The sequence below is a fragment of the Trichosurus vulpecula genome, chromosome 2 (genome assembly GCF_011100635.1).
Source record: "Trichosurus vulpecula isolate mTriVul1 chromosome 2, mTriVul1.pri, whole genome shotgun sequence".
Classification (NCBI taxonomy): Eukaryota; Metazoa; Chordata; class Mammalia; order Diprotodontia; family Phalangeridae; genus Trichosurus; species Trichosurus vulpecula.
In genome coordinates this window covers 16,234,040-16,261,610 of record NC_050574.1, presented here as the reverse complement: position 1 = coordinate 16,261,610, position 27,571 = coordinate 16,234,040, and the positions used below count along the sequence as shown (strand labels likewise).

General features: G+C 56.9%; 4 protein-coding genes across 6 annotated transcripts; 1 reads left to right on the top strand and 3 right to left on the bottom strand.

The window, feature by feature from the left end:
• Positions 1-112: 112 nt before the first annotated feature.
• On the bottom strand, positions 113-3,616 carry IZUMO1 (izumo sperm-egg fusion 1). The gene is made up of 10 exons (XM_036747077.1): positions 3,583-3,616; positions 2,855-3,172; positions 2,630-2,704; positions 2,455-2,541; positions 2,022-2,042; positions 1,747-1,827; positions 1,557-1,657; positions 1,111-1,267; positions 439-724; positions 113-226 (listed from the first exon to the last, which is right to left on the bottom strand). The coding sequence occupies exons 1-10, from the start codon at positions 3,614-3,616 to the stop codon at positions 175-177; spliced, it is 1,212 nt and encodes a 403-aa protein (XP_036602972.1). The 3' UTR covers positions 113-174.
• A 1,817-nt stretch (positions 3,617-5,433) lies between these two features.
• FUT1 (fucosyltransferase 1 (H blood group)) lies at positions 5,434-6,547 on the bottom strand. Its single transcript, XM_036746364.1, has one exon. It carries the CDS (start codon positions 6,545-6,547, stop codon positions 5,453-5,455), a length of 1,095 nt encoding a protein of 364 aa, XP_036602259.1. The 3' UTR covers positions 5,434-5,452.
• Positions 6,548-11,484: 4,937 nt separating this feature from the next.
• On the top strand, positions 11,485-13,968 carry FGF21 (fibroblast growth factor 21). The gene is made up of 4 exons (XM_036746061.1): positions 11,485-11,538; positions 11,985-12,622; positions 12,730-12,833; positions 13,550-13,968. The coding sequence occupies exons 2-4, from the start codon at positions 12,397-12,399 to the stop codon at positions 13,826-13,828; spliced, it is 609 nt and encodes a 202-aa protein (XP_036601956.1). The 5' UTR covers positions 11,485-11,538; positions 11,985-12,396; the 3' UTR covers positions 13,829-13,968.
• Positions 13,969-14,181: 213 nt separating this feature from the next.
• BCAT2 (branched chain amino acid transaminase 2) lies at positions 14,182-27,379 on the bottom strand. 3 transcript variants are annotated; one of them, XM_036745960.1, is made up of 11 exons: positions 27,249-27,379; positions 21,634-21,708; positions 21,042-21,245; positions 17,605-17,715; positions 17,282-17,407; positions 16,742-16,905; positions 16,205-16,347; positions 15,573-15,658; positions 14,941-15,081; positions 14,741-14,815; positions 14,182-14,631 (listed from the first exon to the last, which is right to left on the bottom strand). In XM_036745960.1, the coding sequence occupies exons 1-11, from the start codon at positions 27,270-27,272 to the stop codon at positions 14,593-14,595; spliced, it is 1,188 nt and encodes a 395-aa protein (XP_036601855.1). In that variant the 5' UTR covers positions 27,273-27,379; the 3' UTR covers positions 14,182-14,592. The 3 variants fall into 3 exon arrangements, with proteins under 3 accessions (XP_036601855.1, XP_036601854.1, XP_036601856.1); XM_036745959.1 differs by lacking the exon at positions 27,249-27,379 and adding an exon at positions 23,929-24,582; XM_036745961.1 differs by lacking the exon at positions 27,249-27,379 and adding an exon at positions 22,675-23,971.
• Between the last annotated feature and the right edge of the window lie 192 nt (positions 27,380-27,571).

Sequence of the window (27,571 nt, the reverse complement as noted above, 5' to 3'; positions counted from 1 at the left end):
GCGCCCTCGGGCATCCTGGAGTCCCCTCCTAGATCTGAACTGTTGGACTGAGTAACAGACACAAAGAAAGAGGAGATATTTTTATTGACTGAAGGGTAGGGGGTGCCCCGGACCTCCGTACCCCAGGGCCGACGGATCCATCCAGGAACACTGGCTGCTGGGATTCCCTTGGCATTACTTTCCCGCCCGGCCCAGGTCTAGGCCCGCCCTGCGGGCGCAATAGAGGCTGGAAGAGAGGCCGGGAGAGAGTGAGACAGCCTGCGGCATCTTGAGATCCCCTCCCTCATCCATGAACCCCTAGCCGATGGGGTAGCCTGTCGGGCCCTGCCCCTTCGACCCTATCCTCTCCCCGGTGGCGCCGCCCCATAGGGTTCCACCCCTCCAGCTACGGCTTGCCCTGGATGGTAACTACCGGGTCTGGTCGCGCCCAGTGCTCACGTCAGCGCCAGGCTCCCCAGCACTGCAGCCGCCCCACCAGCGACTAGCCCGATGAGGGTGATGTTAAGGATTCTGGCGGCGTTCTGGCCTGAGTCCGCGAACACATCTCCGTGCCCGGTGCACGGTCCGGATTCCGCCCCCAAGCCGGGCTCAGCCTCCAAGCTAGGCTCAGTCTCCAGGCCGGGCTCCGCCTGAGGCGGTGATTTTGTAGTCGGAGCCAACGTCTTCCTCGGACCCGAAGTCGAAAACATGATGGACTGTTCTTCCCTGCCGGGCTCCTGGTCAACTGTGGGGTGGGGCTTGTGACCATGGAAAGTCCACTGATCGGCCGGCGTGGTCCGAGTCGGGGTGGGGGCTAGACTCGGACCCACAACCAGATTCAGGTGTACACTGGTCTCAGTACTCGGACTGGGACTAAGATACGGCCTTTGACCAGAATCGGAGGACTCGAGTTCTTCCTCCTCTTCGGGAATCACTGCGGGGAGGGGTCGGTGAGGAGGAGCCAGACCCAGGCCCCAGTTCACAAGCCCCGCCCCCAGGCGTTAGTCGCTAGCCCCTGCTCGCTCAGGGTCCGCCCCCCATAGTGGGTCCCACCCCTATCCCCTGGAACCCTTCCTGAGGCCCCACCCCAGGTGGTAGCATGTAGGTGGATCTGGGAGAAAGAAGGCTGACCCTTTACGTGGTAAGTGATGACTGTGGCTGGCCTCTGCACGCGAACCGTGCCCAAGATGCAGCGATAGACGCCCGAATCTTCCAAGGATACCATAGGCTTGGTCAGGGCGGACTCTTGGCCTCGACTTATCAGGATTTCTGAGCCATTTGGCCAGACCTGGCCCCAGCCCCCGCGGATGGACATGCAAGGGTCAGCACAGCGCTGCAGCCTGGCTGGGATCCTCAGAGGCGTAGGGTGGTTCACAGATAGGGCCAGGCACGACATGGGGCCCGGGGACAGCGAGGTCGCAAAAGGGGGCATAGGATCTCTGGATCACTCAGGGACCAAGAGAGTCCATTGGAGTCCGAGGGGGCAGGTCGCCTCTAAGGTAGTGTGGGTCCCACGGGTGGCCTTTGGGACCACTCCCGGGGTCAGTGGGGCCCCTCAGGTGTGTGGGAGTAAGTACCCGGTAGAATCTGTAGTCCGTGAGCCCTTCCGCTGCTTTGTGCCAACTCAGTTCACAGTCCAAGACCATGTCCCCATTCTCAGTCACCCGCACGGTTTGTGCTGTAGATAAGAGTGACTGTCAGTTTCAAGTTACAGACGAGGTCTCACCACAGCCTCTGACTTCATCCCCAGCTTCCGACCCCGCTCACCTCCGCAGTCGTAAGACTTTTCACAGGAGTGCACTTGCTTCTCACACCCAAAGCACCAGATGAGGGTCTGCATCATGAGACCTGCGAGGGGCGGCGGAATGGGGAGAGGGCGCGGGAGAGATAAGGGCGAGGAGCGGGCGAGGGGGCTGGGAGGTGTCACCAAATCCCGGGGGAGCAAAGCCATAACACAGGGCCCCGAGGGGCTGCGGCACTGGGGCTGTGAGGGGAAAGGAGAGGAGGGATGGACCTTAAGGTACGGAGGGCCAGGCGCTCACCGCATTTGTTGGGACAAAAACCTGTAGGGAAGAAGAGATCTGGGCTTTACCCAAGGGGCCAGGGGCATGTGCCTGGGTCCCAGAAAGAGCGGGTGCTGGGGGAACGAAAGTTCACTGAAGGAGTGAAGCTACAGCCCAGAACCCGGAGCCCTTGAAGGAGGCTCGGGGCAAAGGACACTGGGTCTTCCGAGGGGGCGAGGGCAAAGTACACAAGGATCCCCACGGGGAGTGTTGCCAAGGTCATAGTGCTCCCCGAGGGGAAGGGGGAAATAGTGAGGGATTTCTCAAATGAGCAGGGATCCCCGAGGGTGCGAGAGCAGAGTCCGAAGCTCTCCTGGGGTCTTGGCAATGGGTTCAGGGCTCAGCTTTGGACAGGGCGAACGCCACCGGGCTGCCCCGCTGGGGAGCCAGGCCCTCCAGGGCTCTTCCTCACTTTCCCTCTGGAACTCCGCGACCAGGCGAACGAAATTCTCCTTCTGCATGTGCAGCGTCCAAGTGAGCTCCTTCAAGAGGAAATTGTCTGCAGGGAGCAGGGGCGCATGGTCTGTGAGCTTCCCTGGACCCCCCCTTTTCTGGCCTGATGCCTGGTGCCCCTAGCCAAGACCCACCTCTGAGGTCGCTATCTCTGATTCGCCTCAGTTCCTTCAGGAAGGCCCAAGACGCTTTGCTCAGCGTGGGCTCATCTGTAGAAAGGGGGTTAGGGCGGAATGGGCCCCTGGCGATCATTAGCCAGGCTGGCCCAAACCTTCCGCTAAACACCGCCCCCCACCCCCGTCCGCAGAGTGTGTTTGCGGGGCAGGCAGGTTCCCTGGATCCTGGGGGCTTCTCATCACCTATGACGCCCTGGTAGGAGTTCTCCTCGAAAGGCAGATCGCTGAATTCGCGCACAGTCTCCTCCAGCCGGCTCACGAAAGTCTGCAGAACTTGGGAGTCCACGTCCATGTGGCTAGGCAGGTAGTTATGCTCCAGATCTCGTAGTCCTGCCACCACTGCGGGGTCGCAGAGTATGCATCCCCATGCTCGGCGCGGGCTCAATGCCAGAACCAAGACCACGAACCCCAGGGGCAAGGCGGAGCGAAGGAGAATGCTCATGCTGACGGAACTCACCACAGCCTGACGGATTCCCCTACGTGGCTCCTCCGGGCTTGTCCCTAAATGTAGTGTTCACAAGCCCCGAGTCTGTGAGTTCCACGGGACCCCCAAATTCTAAATGCCATTGAGACCCCAAAGGGAAGGGGCCCTGGAAATGTGCGGGGACCCCTAGGATGGGAAAAAATCTCAGCATCCTGAAACTGAAGAGTCTCCAACTGAGGGGGCTCCCCCAAATATAATGGGGCCACCTCCTGAACCTTTGGTTGGGAAGTGAGCCTCAAAGACAGAAAAGATTTCAAAGCACCGGAAAATCGGAGGCCGGGGTGTCCCTCAGGGGCTGGGGTTTGCCCTCTGTATTTTCACCTGGTTCCTCCCTCCCCTCCCCCGCCCCCCAGGGGACAGCCGGAAGAGAGGGAAGGATTGGGCCGGGGTTAACACTGTTGCTTCGGCCCAGAATGCCACCACCCACCTTGCAGCTGGGCCGATTTAACTACATCACCCATAAGTCACCACGCCTCGGAGACGCGGTCGTTCTGTTAGTACACCGCTCCCTAGGCGCTACTGGGAGCTGTAGTCCCACAGCAAAGAGGAAAGTAGATGGGGTGGGGATCCCAGGACGGTCCCCTTCTCCTCTCTGAGCTCCTGTAGACGATCTCTAAACTCTTATGGAACTCCGGGAGTGGGAGTCAAGTCTGGAGACTCCCATGTGGACAGTTGCCTTCTCCTCGGACCCCAGACGCTCCCTCACTAGCCCTACCCGTTCTATTGGATGCCTATTGGTGGGCGACCGAGGTGTTAGGCAAGGGCGCCCCTGTGTGACCTCATAGGGCCGTGGAATCCCGGACTGTGACTGGGAGTCCTGGGATCACCCAAGGGGGTCAAGCTCTTCTCATGCCCCACTGCAGCCCGAGTGGGCGGATGCGCCCCGGGACTACGACTCCCAGCAACCCCTGGGATAGTTGCTTCCTTGACTTAGAGAGCTCCGAACCCCGGGCGCTTCTAGGAGATGAAGTCTATTTCGTGTAGTACCTGCATTCCACTAAGACCAGGGGCGCCCGCGTCCCAGACCAGGCGGGCACCGGGGACGGGGCGACTGGGTCCCAGAGAGGACAGGCACTGGGGAGGGTGTGCCTGGGTCCCAGACAGGACAGGTAGTGGGGGGGGGGGGGGGCCTGGGTCCCAGAGCAGGAGGGCACTGGGGAGGGTGTGCCTGGGTCCCAGAGAGGACAGGTAATGGGCGCAGGGAAGCCTGGGTCCTGAAAGAGGCAGGCACTGGGGAGGGCGTGCCTTGGTCCGCGAGAGGATAGGATGGGCCCTCAGGTAATGTAGAGAGGACACAGAGAATCTGCGAAGGGACGAGAATTTTCACTTTTCCTACCTCTGTATTCTGGCAGCGCTCATCTCCTGGGACGGGAGGCACCTGGCCCTTTAACTCCCAATAGCTTCTGGGGTTCACCCACTTTGGAAAGAGTGAGGATAACAGGCCAGTTCTCCATGGGAGTGTAGTCCCCCCTCCCTGAGCTTCTGGAACACAACACAGCAGGGTCCCTCCTTCCAAAATAAAGGATAGAAAGTTCTAGAAACAAGGATTTTTTTATTGCCTTTGTTTTTTCTTAAATAAAATGTTCTCTAATATTTAAATCCCTGAGATAAGTCCAAGAGGCTGACCACTCCTCTCTCCCACAGGTTTTCTTAGCTTTTGTGGAGGAGACTGAGGCTGGCTTCTGTTCTCCGGTTCCCAGCTTCCTTCCTCTTGAGGCACAGATGGGGAAAATGAGGCAGTGATGGGGTGAGGAGGCCCCAGGTCAGAGTCTTACTGTTGGTTGCTAGGGCTAGCCAGCCCCTGCCCATCTCTTCTGGCCTTGATTTCTCCCCTTGTAAAGGAGTTTACAGCTCTAAGGCTTGAGTCTCACCCTGCGTCCAGGGCTCTTCCTGGTGGCGACTTCAAACAATGCTCAGTTTAATATCTTCATTTTGCAAATGGGGAAACTGAGCATCAGGACAGGCAAGCCATTCACCAAGGTTACCCAGGGCCAGGATGGGAACCCAGGCCTTCTACAACCCAGTGTTCTTGGAAAGAATCTACATTAGCACCATCAACAGGGAGAAGGGGGTTGCCAGGCCTTGAGGTTTCTCTCCCCTTGTGGAAGGCAGAGTCATCCCAAGGCTGGGGGCAGTGAGTCCTTGTCCATCCCCAAAGGACAGCATTGTAAGCAACTCTAGAACCTGAAGGATATCTCCCCCACCCTCGAACTGACAATCTGGGAGAGTTGTCTCCCCTCCTGTCTGTAAACGTGAAGGCTCCTTGGTCGCTGAAATCAATCGAAGCCAGAGGCAGATCAGTGCAAGAGTGGGGAGAGGTCTGCAGGGATGCCTACCCACTCGGGCAGGAAGGCAGCCTGAGGCTTGAATACATTCAGGAATTGGGAGTCAGGGAGGGTGTAGTTGGCCAGGTAGACGGTCTTCCCTGAAGCCAGGTAGGCTGCCCAATATCCAAAGGTTCCAATGGTCATTACCGTGTGGTTGCATTGAGTTAGCAGCGCAAAGTCCGAGCCGGGCGCCACCTCATCTCCATCGCCAGCAAATACCACATCTCCCCTCGAGGTATCGATGTTTTCTTGACACCACTTCATCCCGTTGCTGGTCACCACAAAAACGGTGTCAGGGTAGCGAGCCCTGAACCAGGCCAGGGCTTGCTCCAGGTAGGCACGATCAGCCACCACACCTCGCCAGTGCTTGGGCATCACCTCCACATAGTCGCCCCTGCGGACGTGGACCCCCACAAAAGTGAGGCTCCTGCCCTTGCCCCTGCTGTAGCGGACCCAATGAAGGAAAGCCTGTGCATCCTCTCGGATATGGCGGTGCAAGGAGAATTCTCGCTGGATCTCAGCCCGAAGGTGGTGGTAAAAGGTCCAGGAACAGGGGAAGCCAGTAAACTGTAGCATGTCCTGGCCACCCAGGTGGGCATACTCCTCCTCCATCCAGTCTCGAAGAGGGTAGATGTGCCAGGGCATTCGGGCAGCAACCTCACTGTCTAGTACTGGAAGGGTGACCTTGAAGACTGGGGCCAGGGTGGCATGCATGTCTGGCAGGATGAAGGCTTGCTTCCCATTCAGTTTGGCCAGGGCATAGAGAGTAGCATATTGGCCCATCTGGTTTCCAAAGCGCCCCTCTGGCTGGATAGTCCAGATGCCAGGCTCAGGACTTGCTGCTGGCTTGTGGAGGGCCAAAGAACCATTGGGGCCTTGAGGGGTCCCTGGCAGGCAGAAGAGGGCCACTTTGGTTAAGCCTGGGCATTGCTTGTGGCACAGAGCAGAGAAAACCAGTTTGGGGGAGAAGCTGCCTTTCCAGAGGTGGAGAAAGAAGGAGGTAACGGAGAGCAATGAGGCAGCCAGGAAGGCCCAGCATAGTTGCCGACGAGAAGGGATCCACATAGCTGTGCAAAGAAGCCAGGAACCTGAATGGGAGATGTTGAGGAGGAGGCAGGGGGTGCCCAGGGAGAAGGGATGTGGTTGGCTGCTGGGGCCACAGGGCACAGCGGTGCCTGAGTGTAATAGCAATTTAGGGGCAGAGACTGGAAGAGCTGGGTCCTGGGACCCAAGTCTGACTCACCTGGGCTCCAGGCTGGGGCTGTCGCCTTCCTGGAGGGCAGCTAGCTCCCTGTTCCCAGCCTCACTGGGAGCTCCTCACTGGAGTTCCACTGGCCCCGATAGCACTCCTCTTTCCCTTCGGACCAACCTCATCCTTTTGTTGCCAGGCAATGCGAGGAGCTCACAGTTGCCTTGCCCAAGCCAGCGCAGTCCCCCCGGGGCCCAGCCCAGAGCATCAGCACCCCTATCTGTGGATCTGTTGGAGCACCGAATGGGTGGATGCTGCCTCCTCGGTGCCTCAACCCTGGAGAACTATCCTCCAGCCCCAGACAAAGCCCCACGCCAGGGAAGAGGCAGAAGAGGGCAGGGCCAAGACGGGCCGGGACTCGAGAGCCCACCCTCCAGCCAAGGTGGGGTGAGGTGGGAAAGGCAGGGAACGCCTGCGGAGCGAGGAGACACAGAGAACTGGTTCCTCCAGTTCAGCCGGGGAGGAAGGATGAACATGAACGGATGTCACATGACTACTTTGTCTCTCTGCGACCTTACCTATTTCAGAAGACGGGGTTCCACCAGTCCTAGAAGGACCCCCAACTTTGGCGTTATCCGGCACTCCTGCCTTTCCCTCACTCCATAGAACTAGTCGACGGTCAGTGAGTCAGTCAATAAACACTTAGGAGGAGCCTACTATACATCCGGCAGTGCGCGAAGTGCATCGACCGCCACAACATCTTGGCCACTTACTGCCCCAGTCGCCTCTCCCCTCCTTCCGTGCTTCGTCGCCCCCTCTCCAATCCTTTCTACCCGCACGTGCCTAAGTGATCCCCCTAAAACCTGGGTTTGAAATTAAAGCAACCTTCCTCCCTCCCCCCGCCCGTGTCCCCTCACACCCAGCGAATTGGTGCCAAAGAGACAAAGAGAGCGGGATGAGCGACGCTCCCGGAGGGACTTACCGGGGTGACCACACCGCTAGTCAATGTCCGTCTCCTGGCTCAGCGTTCTGTGCACTGCGGCGCCCCATCGCGGCGGCCAGCGTCGCTGGCGAGGCTGTGGGAAGCCTGGCTCATTCACGCATTGTTAGGACCGTCCAATCATTCCGGAAAAGTGTCCAGGCCCTTTGGCCCCAGATATTCCACCGCAAGGCACATACCCCGAGGAGGTCATTGACAAAAAGAAAGGTCCTCTCTATACACCAAAATATTGATAGCGGCCCTTTGTGCCGTGGCAAAGAAATAGAAATAAAGTGGATGCGCATTGATTGGGGAAAGGAGGAGCAAACTGGTCTATGACTGTGATGCGATGCTTTTGGGCTCTGAGAACGTAAGGCGTACAAAGAAGCGCGGAAAGACAGATCTGCAGCAGCTGGTGCCGAGATCCTACCTTCTACAGGAAGCCTTCGTCAAGCCCTCTTAATTCTAGTGCCTTCTCCTGCTAATTATTTCCTATTTATCTTGTCTAGAACTTGCTTTGCATATATTTGTTTGCCTTTTAGATTGTAACCTCCCCAAGACAGGGACTGTCGTTCGTGTGTGTGTGTGTGTGTCCTTTTTTTGGATCACCAGGGCTTAGCACAGTGGCTGGCACGTAGTAGGCGCTTCATAAGTGTTTGTTTATTGATTATTAATATTATCAGTAGAAAGAACAACTTACCCAAAATAATTGAAACCCAATATTAATAAATTATAAAGAGGGACAACTAGGTGGCCCAGTGGGTAGAGCACCAACCCTGGAGTCAGGAGGACCTGAGTTCAAATCCTGCCTCAGACACTTGACACACTTACTATCTGTGTGACCTTGAGCAAGTCACTTAACCCCAATTACCTTGCCCTGCCCCCCTCCAAAAAGCAAAACCAAACAAATAAATACTAAAGACCAAGTCTGGCCCAAAGAAGAGATGGGAAAAGACAAGCTCTGCCCATTCCTTCAGGAGGAGAGGAGTCACAAATGTGGAGACAGCATATCATGTCAGATTTTCCCCCCCATATCAGGTGGTTCTACTGAATTTTTTCTTTTCTTTCATATTTTTTTGTTTGTTTTGGAGGGGGGAAGGCAGGACAATTGGGGTTAAGTGACTTGCCCAAGGTCACACACAACTAGTAAGTGTGTTAAGTGTGTGAGGCTGGATTTGAACTCAGGTCGTCCTGAGTCCAAGGCCAGTGCTGTACTCACTGGGCCACCTAGCTGCCCCTCATATTTTAAAAAAAAATTTTTAATGTGTTTTTAAGTGATGACTCTCTGGAATGCAGGAGAGGGGGAAAATAGAGTCGATAGAAAAACAAAAGATGCCGACAAAATATTTTCTAAATTATTTATTTTTAACATTCATTTTTTTAAACTCTGAGTTCCAAATTCTCTTCCTCCTGATCAAGAAATTTATAATTTTCATATTAATCTCTGCGATATGTGTAATGAATATACTAATAATTTCGTTTTCTCAAGACCTGACTGTCTGGCTTGGGAGTCAGACTTCACAAAGCAATTTTAACCAATTAATCAAAACTGACAATTCTCACAATCACTGGACCTTAAGTAAAGCGAATCAAAGATTGTAGAACCTGTTCCCTTCACAGAACTCTGCTTCTGTACTCTAGGGGAGGTGGTCCCAATCTCCAAAGACGTGATTCCAGAATTGTTGTATTGTGGGACTTATGAGTTTCTCATGTGGAAACTACGAAAAATGATTGTCTGTAATCCACCTTCCCCCCTCTTTCCCCAGTTGTGATTTAAGTATATAACCTGTGCTTTTACTTCATCTGGGAGAACATACCTCACTCTGAAATCGATTAATCAAACTCCTTGACTACTGGCACTCCTGTCTCTAGGTCTGCTTTGTGTGTCACTGAGCGTTCTCAGGTTAGAGACTGGCTCAGTAAAAATCCTGTTAATGCTCCCAACCTCCCCAATCTGTTGTGAAAGCAAGAAGTGTGGTATCAATTATACATGTGAAACCCTGAAAAACGTATTTCTATATTAGCCGTGTTGCCAAAAAAAAGCAAGAAAAATTAAGTCAGAGAATGATGCTTCAATCTGCATTCAGACTCCATCAGTTTTCTCTGTGGAGGCAGATAACATTTTTTTTTATTTTTTAATTTTTTACCATGAGTCCTTTGGAACTGTCTTGGATCATTAGAAGAGCTAAGTCATTCACAGTTGCTCATTGTACAAAGTGGCTATTACTGTGCACAACGTTCTCCTGGTTCTGCTCACTTCACTTTGTTCACACAAAACTTTCTAGCCTTTGAAAGCGTTCCCCTCATGGTTTCTTATAGCACAATAATATTCCGTCACATTCATATGCCACAACTTGTTCAGTCATTCCCCAGTTGATGGGCATCTCCTAAATTTCCAATACTTTGCCACCACAAAAAGAGCTGCTACAAATATTTTTGTATATGTGGGTCCTTTTCCCTTTTTATTTCTTATCTCTTTGGGATACAGACCTAGCAGCGGTATTGCTGGATCAAAGGGTTTTTTACAGCCCGTTGGGCATAGTGCTGAATTGTTCTCCAGAGTGGTTGGATCAATTCACAACTCTGCCAACCATGTATTAGTGTCCCTGTTTTCCCATATCCCCTCCAACAAACAACATATATTTTTAAAGTTTGGGTCTCTGGTTGATTCTAGGGGTTCTCTGTTGACTCTACCTTCAAATATTCTTTCTTTTTAAACTCCTTCTAAAAATTGTTTCTGTGGATGTTCCATTAAGGACACAATACACACAGGTCGTTTGTTAAGTTAATCTATACATGTGACATTTGTGCTTAGCTATTTTTCTGAGAAGGGTACAGGACCGAAAAACATTAAGAGCCCATTGCCCCTGGGAAATGTGGTTTTCTTTATCAGGTCCACATGGATCCAAGTCTCGGTGTCCCAGGACCCATTTTCTAGTTCCCCATTAGTCAGAAACTGAACTTGAGGTGTCTAGGCTCCATCTCTTAGGTCCTCAAAGACCCAGGTTGCCCCTCCCCAGGCATCTGCCATCTCATCCTTCATTTCTTGGGGACCCAGGTGTCCAGGCTTCACACTTGCTACGCCTCAAATGCCTCAGGAGCCCTTTCCTTCAGATTTCTTTGGGGACGTGGATTTCATCTGTAGTACTGCAGTCCTAGCTCCTTGGGGACCTAGGTTCCAGACCCCATTCCACAGGGACCCAGGGACCCATGCCCCATCTATCATTCCCCAGCAATCCAAGGGCCTAGGACCCACACCCTCATCCCTTCAGTTTCTAAAGGACTCGGGGGTCTGGTCACTTACTAGTCTGAATTTCCAACCTTTCCCCTCCCCACCAAACCCTCAAAGGGATATCGAGGTTGAAGAAGACCCTGACTCCCCTCAGCCTCCCCAGGCCTATCCCTAGCTTAGTGAGTCCCAAATGTCCTCACCTGCCTCCTCTTGCTCCCAGGCCCTAGCCCTGACCCTGCCCAGAACCCTAAAGTCAAGGTCAGGCTGGGGATTTTGCTCTCAGGAAAAATCCCTGCTGAAAGAAATGTGGCTATTGCATCAGGAGGCCAGGAAGGCCTCCCATGACTCGTCTGTGTGCCCCCGCCCATGTCTGGGCATGGCCAGCAGGGACCGAGGCTTGGGGCTCTGGACCCTGAGCCAGGGAGACCTTCCCTAGCACCCTACCCTTCCTTTCCCCATGAATGGGCTCCACCAGCTCTAACTTACATTGTCCCCCCTCCTCCCTCCTGCCCCTAGCCAACAGGTGTCCTGGAGGGACTCAAGTGCACACCAAGGAACCTAGGCTCAGCTCCCTGGACCCCCAGGGCCAGCTCCTCCCAAACATCTGGGTTCCCACCTTCCCAGGTATCCAGGCCTCGACCTTCCTGAGGATCCAGGTATGTGGGCCCCTACCTTTTCATGGACACAAGTGAACAGGCTCCTAACTTCTCAGGAACCCAGGGGTCCAGACCCCTTCTTCTTGGGGATGCCAGTATCCAGGCCCCCATCTTTTGAAGGACCTTTGAATATAAGCCTCTGCTTTCTCAGATTCAGATATTTGGGCCCCCAGCTTATTCCAGCCCCAGACATCTCACCCTGGATTTCTTGGGCCTCCCCAAACTTCTCATGGACCTCTGTGTCTGGGCCCTTCTTCAGACACCTTGTGATTCTACCCTCACTTTCTCATGTATTCTGGGACTTCAGGATCTCGAAGTCCCATTCTTAGGACCCAGATGTCAGGACCTCCAGTCTCCAAGGGACTCAGGTGTCTGCACCCCCCAATCGTCTCAGGTTACAGGCACCCAAGCTCACAAACCATTCCCACTCTTCCCCACCACCCCAGGTTGCATCATCCATGTGGGGTGGTGACTTCGCCACGGTGGAATTGCCGCTGCCAGCCAAGTGGGTCATATTTCATGAAGAGAGCAGGTGACCAGAGGTGGGCGGAGGGGCCTGGAGACAGGTATAAGCCCCTGGGGAGCACCCAGAGCAGCCACAGGAAATCCAGAGAGAGGAAGAGGAGGAACTAGACCCAGCTTTGACTCAGGAGCACCAGAAAAATTAGACCTTCTGGACCCCTGCCTCCCCAGACCCCCATCCTCCCCGTGGTACACAGGACACAGTAGCAGGCAAGGAGCCCAAGCCCTGAGGACCAAGACTGCCAGGCAGTTGAGCATCTGGGCCCACAGAAACCCCTTCTGCCTGGTCCCAGGGGCCTGTCCATCCCTTTCTCCAGCCTCTTGACTGCTTGAACGATGGGCCCAAGAAAGAGAGCCCCAGGATGCCTGGCTCCTCTGCTGTCCTTGCTCCTGGCCTATAGAGGCTGGGGCTACCCCATCCCCGATTCCAGCCCCATGCTCCTGTTTGGGGGCCAGGTCCGGCTCCGACACCTGTACACAGATGACGGCCAGGACACTGAGGCCCATGTGGAGATGGGGCCTGACGGGGCAGTTCGAGCCACAGCCGAGAGGAGCCCCAATAGTGAGTATGGGAAGAGGCTATGGAGGTTGAGGCCATCTGCTGGGCTTGCCAGCCTGGGAGCCAGTAGATGTTGCTGGGCAGGGCCCCTGACTATTCCCTCCCCCTAGGTCTTCTGGAGTTGAAGGCGGTGAAGCCTGGCGTCATCCGAATCCTTGCCGTCCAGAGCTCTCGGTTTCTGTGTATGAGGCCCAATGGGGAGCTGTATGGAGCGGTGAGGACCACAGGCCAGAGCCTGCCCTGCCCCAACTTGGTCTCTAACCCAGCCTCTCTCCTCCCTCTCCCATCTCACTCCCAATCCCCTCTTTAAAGCCACCTCTTTCTAACTTCAACAAACTTTTCTTAAGCACCTACTATGTGCCTGGCACGGTGCAAGCATTGGGAATGCAGACAAAGCGAGACCGCCGCTCCCAAATTTAAGGAGTTGCCTTTCTAGGGATCCCGAAAAGATCCCCAGGGATTTCTAGGGGGCTTGGGGGAATGCCCAAGCTGGTCTTTGAAGGACGTTAGGGATTTTAAGAGACAGAGGGGAGCGACTGAGTGCATTCCAGGCCTGAGGCTGCAGATGGAGCCTCACACCCAAGGAAAGTGGGCCAGGGAGACCAGAGAGAATGTTGAGGCATCATGTGAAATGGTTGGAAGTCCTGAAGTCAGACTGGGCCAGTGGAGGTGTGACTGACTCAGAGAGGACAGAGGGCAGACAGGGTCCCACCTCGCTGTGGCTGTGCTCTTCAGTGCCCATCATCCTCCCCCTTCCCAGGTCCTCAGCAGCCTCAGTCCCCATGTTCCTGCCCTCTGGTTCATGCCATTTCAGTCCGAGTCTCCCCCACACCAAATGTCCTATGCAGGGGGTGCTGGGAAGGCTCTGATGACTAGCACACAGCGGGCACTTCCTCTGACTGACCCTACGCTGCCTTCTTGCCCCCATAGGTACACTACGACCCTTCTGCCTGTAACTTTCGGGAACATCTGCTGGGGGATGGCTATAATGTGTATGAATCAGAGGCTCATGGGCGGACCCTTCGTCTGTCCCCCCAGGCCTCCCCGGGCCAGGCTGGCCCTTCTCGATTCCTGCCACTTCCTGGTGACCAGCTGCCTGGCCCCGAGCCTCCCTGGGCACAGGGCCCCGAGCCCCCCGATGTGGGCTCAGCCGACCCACTGAGCATGGTGGGGGGCGTGCAGGGCCGCAGTCCCAGCTACTCCTCCTGAGCCCAGCCAGCCCCCACTCCACCTCGCTCAGGCAGGCCCTGGCTACTATTTATTCTGAGGGCTGGGCACCTCAACTCTTATTTATGTCTCTTTTCTAGCTCTACATCTGAGCAATAAAGCATCAAAGTACCAGTGGCAAATGGCGTGGAGGCATCTTTTGGGGTGGCCAGTGGGAGCAAGTGGGGGTTGAGGTGTGGGGGGGAGGCCAGAGTCTGAAGGGTCCCAAGCGCTCACCGCCCCAAGGCCTTAGAAATGCAGCCTGTAGTCAGTTTCTTGGAGGTCCAGACTGGGTCTAAGGGAGGGGACACCTGGGACCCTGATGGAGATGGGGTTGCTCAGGGCCCAAGACAAGATTTCATTGTATCCTTTGGCTTTTTATTTGGAAAATGCAGAGAAAAAATTAACGGCAGCCACAGACAGGCTTAGGGGGCTGGGGAATCAGAGGAGGGGTCCTCTTCTGACATCATCCAGGCTCCTAGTTGCTGCCCTCTGAAGCTGGCAAGGAACGGAGTGTGGCATTCCCTGAGGGCTGGGGGAACAGAGCCCTGGATGCCTGAATCCTGGCCCATATGGCTTTGGGAGTGTAGCTTAGCTTGGGGGCGGCAGGGACCCAGGCATCCCAAACCACCTGCCAGGAGAACTATATTGCACCAAGAATCTTTGGCTGGGGGTGGGGCGGGGCAAAAGGGCAAGGGATTAAGTGTTCAGAGATCTGGAGGGAGGAGGGCAGTGGAGAGGGTGGGCGGAGCCTGAGCCGGTCTCAGTCACACGGGTAGCATCCACTCCTGGTAGCCATCTCCATACTGGGGGAAAGGGGAGGCAGAAGTAGGCAGCTGGTCAGAGCTCCCAGAAAGCACTGGAGCCAAAGGGGAGAGGCTGCCGGTGGCCCACCCCACTGCCACCAGCACCTACCTGGATTTCACACAGTGTCTTCTGGAACCGCAGGGTGAGTTTAGGCCCGTTCTCCATGGTGGGAATGTGAAGGTGCTGAAGAACAGAGGAAGCTGGGCTGAGAAGAGCCAAGGAAGCCAGCCTGTGCCCCAAACCCTGCACTGAGGGTCTCCGTGCAGGGCCTGGCTGCCCCCCAGGCTGGGCTCTGATGCCCTGCTTACCTCACCCTGGTACAGGATGCGGTGCACTGGGCACACCTGGCATGCTGTGCCCGAGCCAAAGATCTCCTGCACACGCCCCTCCCGGAGGGCCAGCAGCAGCTCCGACATGCACACATGGCGCTCTGACACTCGGAACTCCCCCTGTGCAGAACATGCCATGTCAGCCCTGGCTGGGAGGTGAGACCGGAGAGACAGAGAGAGACAAGAGAGACCAGAGAGACAGAGATTCTGAGTGACAGGCTGAGAGACAGAGAGAGATCAGAGAGACAGAGTCTTGGAGAGACAGGTAGAGAGGAAGAGAGAGATGAGGGACCAGAGAGACAGAGAGAGAAAAGAGAGACCAGAGAGACAGAGATGCTGAGTGACAGGCAGAGAGACAGAGAGAGATGAGACAAGGGAATGAGACAGAGAGATTTACTGAGATAGAGACTCAGAGATAAAGACCAACCTGGAGAGACACACAGAGAGATAGCCCAAGCCTACACTGGGGCTCCCAGAGACACTCAGGGAGAGCACAGAGAAGGGCACATGCACACAGCAGAGAGAGGGACAGAGAGGGAGACATGGAAAGCAATGGGCACCCAAGGCCAGGCCCCACCCAAAAGGGCTGGCCTGGACCCCATCCCACTCACCCACATCTGGGCCAGGTCCAGCAGGCTCCGCCGAACCACCCCCGGGAGAATGGTGCCATCCAGTGGGGGGGTCACTAGCTCCAGCACTGGAACGGGGGCAGAGACAATCAGACTCCCCTCAAACACAACCCCAGGATCCCCGAGGGCTTCTGAGCTAGAGGGGAGTTCAGCAGCCACTAGCTGGCCCCACAGCAGCCACTGCCTCCAGGCATCCTGGGAGGCAGCTCTGTCTACTACAGGGCAATTTCTTCTTAGAAAGCTTTCCCCTCAGGGTGGGGAAGAAAGGAGGGAGACAGTTCAGAACTTAAAATATAACAAAAATAAAATAATAATAAATGTATGGAGTTGGGGGTGGGGCAGGGAAAGGAAGCCTTCCCCAAAATCTAACCCTGGTGTCCTCTTGGCCACTGCTGGCACTGCCCTCCCTCTGGGGCCCTCTCTCTACTTGACCAGAGCTCTCCTGTCTTGTCCTCTGCAGCCTCCCATCTTTCCTAGAGCCTTCACCCAGGCCTCCTAGGACATGGTCTCAAGGCCCTTTTCCCTCTGGGGGCCCTGAGCTGAGTCCTGGAACACAGGTGGGGTCTATGGAGGCAGCAGTGCTGGGGCCAGGGAGTTGCTGGGCCCCAACTCACCACCATCTTTGTGGGTCCAAAAGATGAAGATGTTCATGGTCCCTATCTCAGTGAGGTAGTGGTCTGGACCATAAAGCCACAAGACTTGCTCACAATTCTGTTGGTTAGCAATGCGCTGCACGAACACTGTGGGCCCATAATTCCTACCACAGTAGGGAATCAGGCTCAACGGCCACATTCAGAGGCTTGCCATCCCTCTCCCCAGGAAGGGCCCCTGATGGGCCCCAGCCCCAGCGGACTCCCACAGTCCCCTTAATACCATCCCTCTTGGATCCAGCTCTGGGACATTTCCCCCCAGCCTCCATCACACCTGGCCCAGGTGGGGACCAGGCTCCTTCCATGTGCATCCTTTCCCCAAACCGTCCCACACTCAGCAGAGCTGAGCTGGTAAAGAATCTCCCAGCTCTAAGAACACCCTGTTCTCATTTGACAAGACCAACTGTGACCCAGACCCATAGAGGGGAGAGGATTGAAGGCTGAAGCTGAAACAAGTCAGGGCTGAGGGCAAAGGTCAGAGGTTGGGGTCATTCTGCTCACCCTCCAAGCTTGCAGTCACCAACCCCTCCGACCCAAGACCGGACAAAGCGGGGGTCAGCCAACAGCGAGATGGGCGTTAAGGAGTCCCCAGAGAAATAACTGCCTACAGGACTCAGGATGACGTACAGCAGGGCTCTTGTGGACGGGTGGACTCCCAGACATGACTGAGGAATGGGGGACTGTCAGAAAGCCAGGTGCCCAGGCTCTGGCCTCCCCATTCTCCCCCAAGTCCCAGGAGGCCCAGGCTCTGGCCTCCCCATTCTCCCCCAAGTCCCAAGAGGCCCAGGCTCTGGCCTCCCCATTCTCCCCCAAGTCCCAAGAGGCCCAGGCTCTGGCCTCCCCATTCTCCCCCAAGTCCCAGGAGGCCCCAGGCAGTTGGGGTCATGCTGCACTCCAGGCTGGGCTCTTCTGAGCAGCCCTTCCCCTGCCCTCTCCATAGAGACAGAAACCTCTGTTCTCCCAGCTCCTTTCCCTCTCAGGGACCCAGCCCCTCCCTCTTCTCTTGGGGACCTGCCTGCCCTCCCTGCCCTCAGGGGGCACCTCGTTGCCTATTAAGGTGGGCCGGATGTAGAGGCTGGCCTTCCTTTCATCGCCGCTGGGCACCCACTCCTCATCGATCTCTATAAGGCGTCGGATACATTCCAAAAGTTCCAGCTTGTTAAAGCTCTGGAGGAGAGACAACACCCAGGACGGGAGCCTAAGGAGACCCTCAGAACATCTGGCTCAATCCCCACTCATTTTACAGAGGGGAAACTGAGGCCCAGAAAGGGAAAAGGATGGTCCATGGCCTCAGAAGTGGGGGAAGGGGACCTTGGCCTTCTCTGGCCCCTCCCACTGCCCCCTCCCATGGGGCTCGCTCTCACTGGGAGGCAGAGTCGCAAGGAAGAGCGGAGCATGCGGTCCATGTTGAGCCAAGGGCGGAAGAGGCGCACTCTCTGGTCCTTGCCTCGGAAAGCCTTCATGCCTTCAAAGAGCTATAGGGGAAACACATGGCCCGGGTCAGAGCTAAAGGGGGAGAGGGAGGGGGAGAGAGGGAGAGAGGAGAGGAAAGGAGAGGAGAAGAGAGGAGAGAGAGAGGAGAGAGAGAGAAGAGAGGAGAGGAGAGGAGAGAGGGGGGATGGAGGGAGAGCGAGTGGAAAGAAGGAGGGAGGGGCAGGGGTGATACAGGACCAGCAATAACAAAGGACTCACACAAGATGGGCGGAGAGAGGCAGTGTGCTGGGAACCTCAGCAGTGTCCTGACTAAAGCATCCCTGGAGGGGAGGGAATAAGTGCCAGGTACCTTTGATCCTTCAATACCTGCAGGGTAGGTGCTAAGATTGAAGAAACTGAGGCAAATAGTGCTTAGGTGACTAGGCCAGGGTCACACAGCTAGTGAACATCCAAGGCTGGATTTGAACTCAGGTCTTCCTGACTCCAGGCTCAGGGCTCTATCCACTTCGATGATGCCCAGCTGGCCTCATCACTCCATTTAGTCCTTGTTCTAAGGAGGAGGGGACTCTCCACGTTCTGTCACACACAGACAACTACCATCATGAGGCTCCTAGCCTTTCTTTAGTTGTTGCTTGGTCTCATCAGACTCTTCCATCCTCCACCATCTCCCAACGTCTGCCCCAGTTCATGCCTGCTACATCCATTGCACTCTCTCTCCATCTCGTTCTCTGCCATCCCCTTTTCCTTCTCTGCCGTCCCCTTCTTCTTTTGCCTTCCATCTTTCCCAATGCCAAGGTCTTATCCAATGAATGCGGTCTTCTCATTATGTGCCAAAGCATTTAAGCTTCTAGCCAGCTTAAATTTATCTCTTTGAACTGAGTACAACACTCTGGATGAGGCCTGATAGGGTGGGGCACTGTGAGATCATCACCACTCTAGTCCTGGAAGCTCTGCACCCCTTAATGGACCCAACATCACAGGAGCTTAAGCATAGGCTGATCAGATCCCTTCATGGTGGTCTATATAAGTTCTCCAGATCACTGCTTCCTTTTCTAAATTTTCACTAACCGTGCCTTCAATACTATGTTCTTGCCCTATAAGCCACAGGTGCTATTAGGTGTCTTCTTAGAAAAATCAAGACCTGTGCCCTACTCCAGTCCTGGGGTCCCTCTCTCCTGTTCTCCACAATCTTGCTCGGTAATCCCCTCTGCACAAAGACATAGTTCATCTGGACTAGGTGCCTTGGCAGCAGAAAAACGGACTTGCAATCAAAGGATGTTGGTCCACTTATTACCTGTGTGACCTTCGTTGAATCACCTAACCGATCTGGGCCTCGATCTTCATTTGTAAAAGCCCTTCTCGCACTAACTCATGAACCTCCAACTTGAACTCATCAAGGATGCTAATCACCCCCTTCTGTATTTTGCATTTCAGTCATCAAAATCCTTTCTGATCTGTCTTCCCCAGTCTAAGTCTTCAAAGAAAAGCCAGCCCAAAGCAAGAGGAGCTGAGTAGGCCACCTCAAAGTTACCATTATCCTACCTCTTGGACCCTCTCTTTTCATTCACGGGCCTTTAAAAGCTCCCTTTTGGTTACCTTCCACCACCTGGCCTGGCTTCCTCTAATTTCCAAATCTTGGAGGAGTACCCTGTAATACCTACATTGCATACCTCTTTGGACCCAGCCCCCTTTCCTGTCTAGAGGTGTAGAGGCCTTGGAGACCCCACCTAGTTTTTTTCTCAATTTCCACTAAGCTCTAAGGCATCCAACTGACCTTTCCTGGATTTCTTCTGCTTCTCTATCCGTTTTCCAAGATGAGGTGGTCAGTCACTTCTGCATGAGGTCACCCTGGTTCTGCCTGCAGCAGATGGTTCCTCCCAGGTAAGAATCAACCCCAGTAAAGCACTTCTCCTGGCCCTTTCTTCTCCCCTTACCCGTGAGATGAGTCAAGACTTTCCCACCACCCTGCCTTGGCCAGCCCTGGGCTGCTTCTGGGACTCTTAGGCCACATCCTTCCATAGCTGACTGCAAACACTTCCATTCTCCCCATCCTGCCCAATCCTCGCTCAGCCGCACCCTGAGGGACCTTCCGGCTCCAAACATATGGCCTTGGACTCCAATGCTTCCCATCGCTCCTGCTCTCTGCCACCATGAGTAGTTTTCACAAGTCTTGGAGGGCAGGGAGAAGTTCTCTAACCATGTGCTGGGCACCTGTCCCAGGAGGGCAGTGGACTTCTTCATCATTATTACCAACTGTGTCTCTGGGCAGGGAGGCAACCCTCCTTGCCCCACATCGGGCTGGACAGAGCCTCCCTGGAGAGCACCCAGAAAGTCCGAGGTCATGTTCAGTAACGCCGCTTTCCTTTTGGAGCACCATGAACTCAGTGGTCCTCTTGCCTTCCCACCTCTGACCTCCTGTCCTCTTCCTCCACAGGCCTCCTTGGCTTTCCCAACAAAGCGGCCCTTCCATTTTCCTCAGAAAAACCCACAGAGCCAAGAGATCTTCCTTGAGTCTCCTCACCCTTCTGATATGAGGGAGGCTGGCCTGCACTTTGATCTGAGAAAGCAGTCGCTGGGCTGGGGCAGGGAGAGGAATGCAGGTGACACTTGCCTCTATCCTCGCTGGACATGGGATTCTCAGTCCTTCAAGGTTTCAGTGGGGCATGCACAGGCAAGCCAAGCCTGCTGGTGACGCTGACAAATGACCCACCTGCTTCCTAGGCCCCAACTGGACACTAGAGAGGGTTGGTTTGTGACTTGTTTACAGGTGGCTTCCTGCCCAGGGCAGATGGATGGCCTCAGGCAGATTCCAGCTCCCTACCCCCAGCCCAAGGAATTTTAATGTTACTGACTTTCTGGTTTTGTGGCTCCATGTCACTTTGTCCTCAGGAGACCTGTCACCACAGAGTGGTGGTAGATACCACTGCACTGAGAGACAGAGCAAGGCCAGCAGTGGAGAGACAGAGACAGAGATAGAGACAAGAGACACACAGACAGAGAAAGACAAACAGGGAAAGAGAAAGAGGGATAGACGGAGAAAGACAGAGAAATACAGGGACACAGAGAGATACAGACAGACACACAGAGACACAGAAAGAGAGACAGAGACACTGAGACATATATAGAGACATCCAGAAAGAGAGAGAGAGGAATCGAGACACAGAGAGACAGAGGAAGGGATGGAGAGACACACATACAGAGACAGAGAAAGAGAAAGGGACACAGAGACACATGTAGACAGAGGGAGGGAAGGAGGGACTAAAAGAGAGAAAGATAGAAGGGCAGATTAAGAGGCAAGAGAAAGCAGAGGCTGCCTGCTGACAGAGGCCACCTGCTGATGGGTGTGGGACAGGGCCCAGGGTCTTACTTGGAGGGCATAGTGAAGGGCAGAGCAGGCTGGGTGTAGCCTGAGGTGTCGGAAGGGATGGATGCATGGCACGTTCCAGCCCTCCTCACTACACCACTCCACGGTCAGCATGTGGTCTGTGAAGTGCTTCCCAAAGATCAGGTGGTCCTTACGGTTTGGCTTCTTCTTCAGTGTATGGCATAGCTCCACCTGCAAATCTGAGGCCTGGGGCCCCAGGACCCAGCTATATGCCCTTGGCTTGGCCCTTCAGCCCAGGCCCTTCTCACAGGTCTCTGGGCTGAGCATCCATGACCACGAGGCAACAGCTAGCCCCTGATGGCTGCAGAGGCCTCTGGGAATTGTAGAATTAAAGGCATCCAGCACAGGACTCAGGTATCCGTCCTCCTAAAACCCTCAGGGTCTCAGGTCTCTAGACCACCAGCTCTGGGACCCTGGCTTTCTTAGTTCCAGCAAACCCCCATCCCCTGCCCGGTTCTCCAATCTCCTAACTTCCAGCCCCATTCCCCCCGACCCCAGCTCCAGATTTCCTGACTTGTGGGCCCCACTCACCCCAGGGAGCTCAGTGCCCAGTGTCTCCCATGGGGCTCCTCACCTTGAAGCTGCTGGCCAAGCATCTCTGAGAGGCCCAGAGCACTGGAGGCACTGGATGCAGTTTTCTAATCAAGATCTAATAAAACAAAGACAACAGCTTATGTTGTAGGAAACCAAATGAGCCACCCCCAGGGGTAACAACCCTTACTGTACTGACAGACAGGGAAACTGAGGCTCTGGGGGGGAAGGGGCCCTGCCTCAAACAGTTTGAGTTTCCCAAGTGGGATTCAAACCCCAGGCCTTCCTCTATCGACTGTTTAGTCCAGGGAAACCCCAACTTCTACAAATGGCCTCCCCATGAAAAAGGCATGAAGGCCAAGAAGAGGGGTGAATGCCAAGGGCCAAGATGTCCCCCAGCCTAACCCTCCCATTTTAGAGAAAGAAACTGGGGACCAGAGGGGGCCTGGCCCATGTCTGGTGAGCTGCTGGGCCTCCAGCTGGCCAAAACAGTGAGCTAGGCCCTCCCCTGGGATCAGAAGTTAGTCCCAGACTCCTCCCCCGGGGACCTTGCCCTGGACCCTTGTGATGAGCTCAGAATGCTAGAGGCCCCAGAAGGTGGCAGAGCAGGGGACGGAGCCTGGTAAGTGCTAGCCTCCTGGGGGGCCCAAGAGGACTTAGGGACATTTTGGGGGCATCGGGGGGAGCCCCTACCCCTACTGGGACCCTGGAGGTACCTCTATCCCTCCTGGGACCCCAGGGCTTCCCCTCCATCGGCTGACGACACCCAGCACCCATTCCTGTAGGGTCCCCAGTGTATTAGGGCTCCCAGAATCACACTCCTCAAACCCTCAGGCACCCACACCTTGCCTATGAAACCCCGGAACTCAGGTTTCTAGGCCCCAAGCTTCTACCTTCACAGCCCCACCCAGGCCCAAGGATCTCTGGTATCTGGGCCCCTGACACTAATCGATTTGGGGACCCTGGCCCCATGCTCACGACTGGTCCACAGAGGAAGTAGAAGGAGGCAAGAAGGAGGGGCAGGGTCTGGCAGGGCTCCAGGGATTAGGCCCAAGGAGCTGACAGACCCCCACCCCAATAGAACCTTCCAAGAGCCAACCTGGAGTCCATTCTGGGAGGAGGAAGAAAATGCCACTGTGGAGGAAATGGCCCCTCCCATCAGCCCCCAGGGTCAGCAGGCAGCCAGCTGCCCTGGGGGCTGGACTGTGGGAAGTCCTTGGCCCCTGCTTTCCTAGGGGAGGCAAGATGAAGGCCAGTCCTGTCCTTCCAGGCCTTGGCTTCCTTCTGAGGCTCCGGGGTCCAGCGAGGTTCCCTAGAAACCCCTCCCTACCAGGGGTGACCTCACAATGGCCCCCCAATGGCTGGCTGTCAGGAAGTGGGAGCCAGAGGCAGAGCAAGAGAGGGCAGGGGCCCTAGGTGGGGGGTGGAGGGGGCAGCAGCCCCAAGTGCCACCCCAGCTATGGCCACCTCGGACCCTGTGCGCCTACTGCAGGAGGAGGTGACGTGTGCCGTGTGCTTGGACTACCTGCACGAGCCAGTCACCATCGACTGTGGCCACAATTTCTGCCGCACCTGTATCACTCGCTGCTGGGACGAGATGGGCCGGCGCTTCCCCTGCCCCCAGTGCCGGGCCCGCTCGCCCAAACGCAAGCTGCGGCCCAACTGCCAGCTGGCCAATGTGGCCATGGCCGCCAAGCGCCTGCGGCCTCATGTGGGTGAAGATGGGGTGCCAGGCCCGAGAACCAGCATGGGCAAAAGCCAGGAGGCCAGGGAGCCTGAGGAGGAGCTGGCAATGTCTCTGGCTGAGGAAGAGGCCAAAGGGAGCCAGAATGAGGAGATGCCAAAGGCCCCAGAGGATAAATCCCAGGAAGCCCAGGACGGTGAGACCCAGATGGAGAGACTCCCCAAGGTGGCTAAAGACACAGAGGACAGGGAGCCAGAGAGAAGTGTGGGGAACAAGGCAGAGGAGCCTCTGAACAGGGAGATGGAGGGGCTGGTGGAAACTCCGTATGGGCCCCAGAAGAGTATGTCACACAGTGAGGAGGGCCAGGACAGCAGGACAGAAAGGCAGCTCAGAGATGATCGGGCCCATGGAATGAGGCAGCCCCCTGAGGCAGCCACCAGGCAGGAGTCCCCAGGGAATGAGATGGAGAAGGTTCCCGAGAAAAAGGCTGAGGGGACTCCTAACATCAGGGCAGGGAAGGGTCCCCGAGAAGAGGAAGGCACGGGCCAGGCCACAGGGGCCAGGAGCAGCCCAGCAGACAGCAGCCAGTGGGCTGAGCCAAGGCCGGGGATGAGCCTGCCCCAGAGCCCCTGCCCCCAGCACCCGGGAGAGGACCTGTGGCTCTTCTGTCGTCGGGATGGGGCTACTCTGTGCGCCGCCTGCCAACACGAGAGAGCCCACCAAGGCCATGACCTGGTGGTGCTGGCTGAGGAGGGCCGAGCTACCCGGGCCCGGCTTAGAGGGGTTCTGGGCAGGCTGCGTGCCCAGAGGGAGGCCCTGGAGGATGCAGGGGCCCGGCAGGAGCGCCAAGTGGCCCACTTGGGTGAAGAGGCTGCCATCCGGCGCCAGCGTCTGGGGGATGAGTTTGAGGGTCTGCGCCACTTCTTGAGCAGGGCTGAGCAGGACCTGTTGAGCTCACTGGCAGCCTCTGAGCAGCAAGCCCAGGCTGCCCGCCGAGCCCGGGGAGCCCAACTCTCAGCCAATGCCCAGCGCCTGGACCGCCTGCTCCTGGAGGCCTCGGCTTGGCTCCACCTGCCCAGTGCCCGCCTGCTAGGCGACAGCAGTGTCCAAGAGGGACTTCGAAAGCTGGAGGCTGAGGCTGGCAAGACCCTAGGGGCCAGGGTGATCCCTGGGGAGGGCCTGGGAGGGGCAGGCCGGGCTCAGGCTGTGCTAAAGGAGGCAGCCCGGGTCTTCCGGGACCGACTGTCAGGGGAACTGGAACGAGATGACCCCCCGGTGCGCTTCGACACCAACTCAGCCGCTCCAGGCCTAGAAGTATCAGAAGGTGGGAGGACAGTGAGGCTGGGGCCCCGGGCCAGTGCCCAGCAGGCTGACCTCTGCCCCTGCATCCTGGGCGACAAAGCCTGGTGTGATGGTTCTCACTACTGGGAAGTGGATGTGAGCCGGTCAGGGGGTTGGGCCGTGGGTGTGGCCTGTGAGGGAAACCCCAGGCCCCAGCCCAACAAGGGGCTCTGGGCCCTGCAGCTTAGTCGAGGCCAGCTGTGGACCCCCGAAGTGACCCTGGCTATCCGGCAACAGCCCCAGCGTCTGGCTGTGTATCTGGAGGTGGAGGCTGGTCTCCTAGCCTTCTCCGATGCCCAGAGTGGGGCTCCCGTGCACAGCTACCAGGGGGCCCAATGGGGCCCCGAAGCCACTCTCAGGCCCTGCTTCTGGCTCTGGGACCTTGGAGGGAGTCTGCATCTGAGCCCCTGAGCCCAACACGCTGGGACCGCACAGTACCAGATAAAGAAGTAGAGACCACCAGCCTGCCCTTGTCTTTATTGGAGTGAGACAATGGCGCAGACACTAGGGACCACCGTGCACAGAGGCAAAGGGAGGGAAGCCCTGGACGTGGGTCAGTAACCCTGCAACTAGCATTTTTTTTTTAGCACTTACTGTATGCCTGCCAGGTACCATTGTCCTAGGTTCAAAACCCAGGGCTCCCACTAAGTCCATGGAGTCTGGGACCAATTTCTGCCCTTTGGGCTCAGCTCCTTCCTCTTTTTGAAAGGAGGAGATTGGCCTAGAAGGCCTCTAGGGTCCCTTCTGGGTCTAAATCCTCCAGTCAAAGAAAGAAGACATAGGAAAGTGGGGAGGAGAACATGGGAGAGAGTAAGGAGAGAGCTGGTGAGTCACAGTGAGACAGGGCGAAAGGAAGGGAGAGAGATGGTGGCCCTAAGGGGATGAGGGATAGACTGCCGGGGAGAACTTGGGGAGAGAAAGTGGGGGCTGGGTATCAGATCCAGGCTGCGGGAGGAGACTGGCACCAAGAGATATGGGAGAGAAACTTCCCCCAGGAGACTCAGCAATCTCACGCCAGGGGCCCAGCTTAGCCAACCCAGTTTAGAGTGAGCAGCTGAGAAAGAGGATGCAGATTTGGGAGTGGGAGTGGGGAGATCCTTAGGAGTGGCATGGACAAAGTATGGGGAAGAATGGAGGATGGGAGGATTGTAGGGGAACTGGGGTGGGGTTGGAAGTGCTGGCAGGAGGGAGGAGGAAAAGGGAGGGAAGGTGGGGGCGAGACAGAAGGAGAGAAAGGGCAAGGTGAGCACCCACTCAGGCACAAAGAGGATGGAGCAAGGCCAGGAAGAGGCCAACTCTGCCCAAGGCCAACCTAAGAGGTGAAGGAAGGGTAAGAAAGGAGTCCTGCCTGCCCACTGTTCACACTGTCCTTGGGCTCCCGCCAGGCCTGGAAGGCTCTTCCCATCACCAGGCATATCTCTGTCCTCAGGCAATGCCAAACTGAGAGAGAGCCAGTCCAAGGGTGGGGTGGAGTGGGGAAGGTGATCTAGGAACAGCTGTGGGGAGGTTGGGAGGGGCCCAGGGCACACCCTGAGGGGGCTGGAGACCCGGAACATGGGAGACTAGGAGTGGGGAAGGGGAGACTAGGAGGGGAGAAGGCTGAGGAAAAGAGGTGGCAGGGAACATTGGGGCTGAAAGGAGGACCAGACTGGATGCACCTGTTCGCTCCGGGACCTGAACCAGGTGAGGTTCAATTCCTGCCCCAGGTGGGACCATTCCTGGACTGAGGGACTTGGAGCTCAACTAGGAAGGGCTGACCGGAACAGCCTGGACAAGCCTCGGGGGCCCGAGCAGCTCCGCAGGTTGGGGGGCCGCTCTGAGGGCCCACCTTTGCCCAGAAGGCCCAGGGTCTTTAGGAAGGAGGCTCGAGCCCGCAGAGGGTGGGGGACAGGAGACCCGATCTCCTGGGCGTGGCAGGGCAGGGAGGGCGTTGATGGCTAAAACGAAGGCCCTCTGGCCGGGCTGACCGGCATGGAGCCTCGGACCCCAGCCTAGGGGACAGGACAAGGAGGAGGAACGAGAATGGGGAAGGGGCAGAGGGGGGCGAGGATGCCTTCAACGGGACGCAGGAACGATGGAGCTTGGTCTGGAATTACCGGGTGTGAGACGTGAAAGGGCGGAAGGGGCTGGAAGGGGGATGGGGCAGAGCCGGCTCGGCCCCCAGGACCCGGCTCATGCAGGGCTGGGCGCCCCGGGGAACCCTCTGCTGTCTCCCCCGCTGCCTCCCCCCGCTGGGTGCCTCGGGGACCTTCTGCTGCCCCGCCCTGCTGGGCGCCCCGGGGACCCCCTGCTGCCCCCCCCATAGGGATCCGGGGTCTGCAGCCCCTCCTGGCCCGCGGCAAGGCCGGGATGGCGACAGGTGGGAGAGAAGGGAGGGGGAGGAGGACCTTCCGCACGTGGAGAAGGAGCGGATGGAGTAGCAGGCCAGCCTGGGCCGGGGGCCCGGAAAAGGTGCCCAAGGCTGAGAGGTAATGAGCTCCTCGTCACGGCTGGGCTTCCAGGGGAGCAGGCCCCCCGGCACGCTCCCGCGGCCCCCGCCGGCCGGATGTGCTGTCCGGAAGTGCCCCCTCTCCGGCCCCACTTTTCCACCCCGCCAGCCACCCGCGCTGCCCGCGCGCCCCCCCCAAACCCACCTGCCCCAGGCCCACCGCTGCCATGGTCTGGGTCGCCGAGAAGTGGGTCGCCCCGCCCGGCGGCTCCGCCACGTTCAGTTCCTCCCGGCCCCGGCCCCGCCCCCAGGGGCACGGCCCCTTTACCCTCCCCCCAGTCCCGCCGCCACCCCCTACCCCCCCCCCCGCCTCCGCTGGCCGCGCGCCCTCCTCAGCCGGCCAATCAGCGAGCGCCTCGCGGTCCCTGCCCCCCGGAGTCCGTAGAAGGGCAGCTAGCGGTCACTGTGCGACCCACCCCCTCCCCACCAGGGACCCCGGCATCCCCACACACGGCCCCTCCCCCTCCT